The 4,881-nt window shown below is 32.9% G+C and overlaps 1 protein-coding gene and 1 long non-coding RNA gene across 2 annotated transcripts; both read right to left on the bottom strand.

The window, feature by feature from the left end:
• Positions 1–3,685: 3,685 nt before the first annotated feature.
• Positions 3,686–4,505, bottom strand: LOC119644206 (S-adenosylmethionine sensor upstream of mTORC1-like; the record flags this gene model as incomplete). The annotated part of the gene is made up of 1 exon (XM_038043740.1): positions 3,686–4,505. A coding segment is annotated over one exon (804 nt), but the record flags the coding sequence as incomplete, so codon positions are not given.
• Positions 4,506–4,526: 21 nt separating this feature from the next.
• On the bottom strand, positions 4,527–4,813 carry LOC119644208. Its single transcript, XR_005248482.1, has 2 exons — positions 4,774–4,813; positions 4,527–4,723 (listed from the first exon to the last, which is right to left on the bottom strand). It is a non-coding gene; the product is annotated as an uncharacterized LOC119644208 (long non-coding RNA).
• Between the last annotated feature and the right edge of the window lie 68 nt (positions 4,814–4,881).

Below are 4,881 nucleotides of genomic sequence, written 5' to 3'. Positions count from 1 at the left end.
TGGATCATGACCATTTTTTAAATGTTGCTGCAATTTACGATCCGTCGGTGTTCTGAAAAAAAAAAATCCTATATAAGAATAAAATTTATGGAAGACGAAACAGTTCAGAACAGAAAATAAGGAATTCGAATATCGATGATAACGTTCTAAATAGAAGTAAGAAAATTATGAATACTCGCCATTCTAACTTTTCCAGTTCCAAAGATTGTGAAGCCCTTTACTTTTTGTATTCTACACCACTTGTGGTACAGAGAATATTAAGTATGTGCGAAGGAAGTTACACGCAGAATGACTTGCGATAGACGTTTTATGATGCCGACCGATTCATAATCATTCTCTGTCTGCCCGTCTCATGTAAATTTTTATTCAAGCTACAGATCGTAGTTTTTGACGTACTTCGATAAAATTTGTTATAGTGGCGTTCTTTGCCCTAAGGACGAACGTTGTTGAAAATTGTTCGGATCGGTCCGCATTAGCGGTCACTCCCCCATATAATGCCCTATTCCGAAAAATCGTTGAGATAAAAATTTTCAATTTTCAAAATTAGCAAAGCTATAGTATTTCGACATTTTAATTTGGTGTGAAAACTTTGAACCAACTGGAGCATTTTTTTGAAAACCCTCTCATATAACCAATCCCACTAAAATTGAATCTTTATGTGGAAACAAGTCTAATTTTTAACATTTCATAGCAAAAATTGTCTCATGATAGCAAACTAACAAACAAATCAGCCTTAAAGAATTTGGACAATGTAGGTCTATTTTTTAGATACGTAATGCTTATATGTCAAAAAGCCCTAATTGTTAATTTCTTTGCTATAAAATTTTGTTCATCATAGTAATTTAATGTAAAAAATGAAGTGGACTTAATTTGAACACCATGGGTTTACTTGTTGGTCCCACCCCATATAAGATTTCTCATGAGCAGTAAGCCTTTCCGAAAGAGACTTAATTTTTAATATTTTAGATGAAAATTAATTCATAGTAGCAATTGAGCGAAAGAATGAACGGCAGAGAATTTGGATCACATAGGTATATTTTTTTGGCCCCTAACATATATAAGCGTTAGCACGAAAAGCAAGCTCTTATATATAGAGAAAATCTGATCTTCCTGTATGCGAGCTTTTATAAAAATTGTAGCTTTGCACGAAAATAATGTATACTTTTAGCGTATTATTATCAAAACGAAGAAAATAACTGTACGAGGCGAAGTGGTGAAGGTTATGCAATGGTCGGCGTTGCCCCGCTATAATATTCTTAGTTCTTTTTTCTAATCTTTCTAAGCTTTTTAACTGTTTAACGCTTATTTCCCATGGATTTTTCAATCGCATCCATTCTCAAGCCGTAGAATTGAAACAAAAGTGAATGGAGCGCTTCTCACCTTTTTATTTCAATTGGGATTTTAACGAAATTTGACAAAGAGAGTTTGATAGTGCAAATGTACACATACATATTGCTTAAGATATTTTATATAGTTCCAAGAAGAATTATTACACGGTTCGGTAGGATAATTCATTTATATATGACTTTCTTTTCAAATGTTTTGAAAAAGTGCGCAAAGGTGCGCAATAGTCAAACAACATTAATTTAATAAAATTAAAAAACGGAATGTTTTGCGAATTCAAGTGAAAAAAAGAAAAATTACTAGCGATCAGGTGCACCCGCAAATAACAAAATATACCTAATCCTCTTTTTACACGATAGACACGCTCCCAAAAAATTCGTGCAAGGAAACATATTGGCTAAACGGAAAAATTAATAGATTAGCTCCCGACCTAAAAAAGACAACTAAAAAGTACAATTAACGATACTACAAAGGTCTTATTAGAGTTCAATTAAGAATTTATTTTGTGCTTACACATTTTAAATCTTTAAATATACTGTGAAAATAATAAACTTTAGACATAGCGGACGAGTAACACACAAAAATTGACACGAGATTAATTTAAAGAAAATTTAATTAAGAAATGTAAGAAATAATAAACTAAACAAAAAAGATATCTATATTTTATTGAGGCGCAAAACAAAGAACATCGTGTTCACGTTGGGCCTTTTCTCTGCACATCACAGTGAGGCTTCGTTTGTTGATTTGCTGAACAACAAATTATAAAAAATTATACTTTGTAAAACGAAGCTAATTGCGTAAATAGTACAGTACCTCTTTACTTTGCGCATAAGCCACGGACGCCTTTAATAGACATAATCTTACTGAGTGAGAATGAAAAAAATCTTAAAAACAAATAAAAAAAATCATCAGAAAAATTCATCCATGAAATTTATGGATTGTCGAAAATCGCGAAAATTATTTTCTTTCTAACTCGTTTTAAATTAAGTTTAAGGTAAAACAAAATGAGAACGAAAGAGAACAAGGTGTACTTCGCAATTTACAACTACGTTCGAAATAGTAGTTTCGTGGGATTTCTACACACAAGTTTGAATCATTAACATCATACATCGGACAATTAAAATTTTATATCTATACCCATTACGCCGACTACTACTACAGCAACTACCTGTTCGTATTCGCGATCAAGGGTTATTCTCGTAAGTGATTTTCTCTTAATCGTATTTCGATTATGGCAAATATTCGGCAGTCTCAGCCACTCAGCATCAGCGCCCGAAATGATTGACATTGATCAAAAAACGAAATTCATATCTGACAGCGTCCGTAATGAAAGGAAAGAGTTCAAACTGGTTTCGCGATATATCATTAAGAAATACTCATTTCCGGCTCTCTGTGAGCTTTGTCGTAACAGTAGGAGTAACTTGGTTTTATGCGATCATTCACACCTTGAGAAGAACTCACCAGGAAGATAAGCTCGACCACTTACAAATACAAATTAAAATTCCTAGGGACATTTCCAATTGCCGTAAATTTTTATAAAGCCGCCCCGCCGTCATTTGTATCCCAGCTCTCTCGACGCTTCCCGTTCTGCTGAACGAGGGAAGGGTTATATATATTATATTTGGCACGCATGCTTAAGATAACTGAAAGATGAAGAGAGAAAGAAAAAGGATATGAATCATTGCGTGACCCGTATACAAATTTAATGCAAAGATAATAAGCGCACATGTTACTCTTTGAAGTTCAGTTTTTGGTTAGCAAAATGATACAAAATTAAATGAAAAAAAGAAAAATAGTGATATTAAGTATTAGAAAATATTGGTCTTTTCCTTAATTCTGAGAATGTTGTAAAAAGCAGTAGTAAAATAAAATCGTTTAATATTAGTTCTCTTAGTTTTTTAATATTCGTATTTTACACATATGTTTTGCTATGTAATTTGCTTACCTCTTACTCTTACTTTTTTCAATTTTTTTTATACGCTTGCTTCTATTTTTAACATTAAAAAATTGATTTTATATATCGCTTGATTAACGTAATATCTTCAATTGATTTAATAAAGCAGAAGCTATCGCAAACTCAATTGTCCAAAATTAATCAAAAATTCCAAAATTCAATTTTCTTATAAAATAATTTATTACTTCCTGTGTCACTTTAAGAATTTGTTAAAAAAATGAAGACATTTTTATTGCTGCTTTATTAGTGCTGCTGTCTCTTAACACCTCATGCAATACCGTCTCAGTCAAGTTTAGAAGATAAAGCATTTGCTCCATCGTATTGGCTTTTAAGGGTTTCTATGGTGTCCGACCTTCATTTTAAATTGAAATAATTGAGGTATATCCATAACGCCTTCATCAATTTACAAATCCACGCGAGGATAGTCTTCCATTTTTCTGGAGAGTATCACTTCTGGAGAGTATGCACTTTTCCGTTTTTTTCGGGATGGAACAGCAAGTGTGTTAGATTTATTATCCTGTGGTATTTTTAAACTGAAAGTCATATAAGATTCCTTATGTAAAATGCACCATCTTGCAGATATGCGGGGATCAACTGATTTCCGGAAAACCAAGCATGTAATATGTGGTAATTTTTCAAAACGTATACGCATAAAACCCAAACAATTGAAGGTGTGACGCCAGTTCTTCATTAGAACGGCGTTTCTCCCGACGTGGTCACTATCAGGCGTTATTATAATTAAGATGCCCTGTGGTCTTAAGAGTTCATAAGCCTTGCTGCAGCAATTGATGCGCTGCTCCGAACTTGGCATATATTCGAGCAATAAACTGAACACAACACATTCGTAATATATAGTCGGTAAATAGGTCACTGTATTATTTTCCAGCCCAACTGTGGGATTTTCCATTGACTTGATTTGAACATTTAGGAAATCAGTTTGTAGAACATCATCAGTAGATGGACACAAGTCAGCAACTGTCACTTCAAAATATAGTACTTTAGCAAACGGATTAAAGCAAGTACCAATATCCAAGAATTTTATCTTTTCTGGCACATTCTTCATATATCGATATTGCGAGCAATCAAATCCTGTCCAAGAATCCAAAGAAAGTTTTATAAATGACAACAAAATACATTTAATCGAAGGCACTACAAAACCCTTAAACTCAACAAACCGTCTGTCAATGGATGGCACAAATTCGCTGAAAATAAGCTCCCATTATTCACATTTTATTCCTTAAAACTTAAAAGTTTTTTTAGTTTATTCTCAGAAATTATAAACTAGTTAATTATTGGACATTCAACAGTCATTTAATTTGAATTTGGAACTGGTGTTTATCTTTTTTCTTTAAGTGGATGTGTATAAACCTCCAAGCAATTCATGTATTTCCACTCATTAGTTTTTGTACAGCACGATCGAATTTTCTAGAATAAGAATTGGAATTGGAATCCATATTACACACTGCACTAGTTACCTTGAAATTATAGGCTCTCCGGGCAAGAAAATGGGATTGCACACCACGTCAGTATAGAGTATATGTAAATTCCGAAACCTCTTTGAATTAAAATATTATTATTATTAT

The sequence above is a fragment of the Glossina fuscipes genome, unplaced genomic scaffold (assembly GCF_014805625.2).
Source record: "Glossina fuscipes isolate IAEA_lab_2018 unplaced genomic scaffold, Yale_Gfus_2 97555, whole genome shotgun sequence".
Taxonomy (NCBI): Eukaryota; Metazoa; Arthropoda; class Insecta; order Diptera; family Glossinidae; genus Glossina; species Glossina fuscipes.
This window is presented reverse-complemented; position numbering and strand designations above follow the sequence as displayed.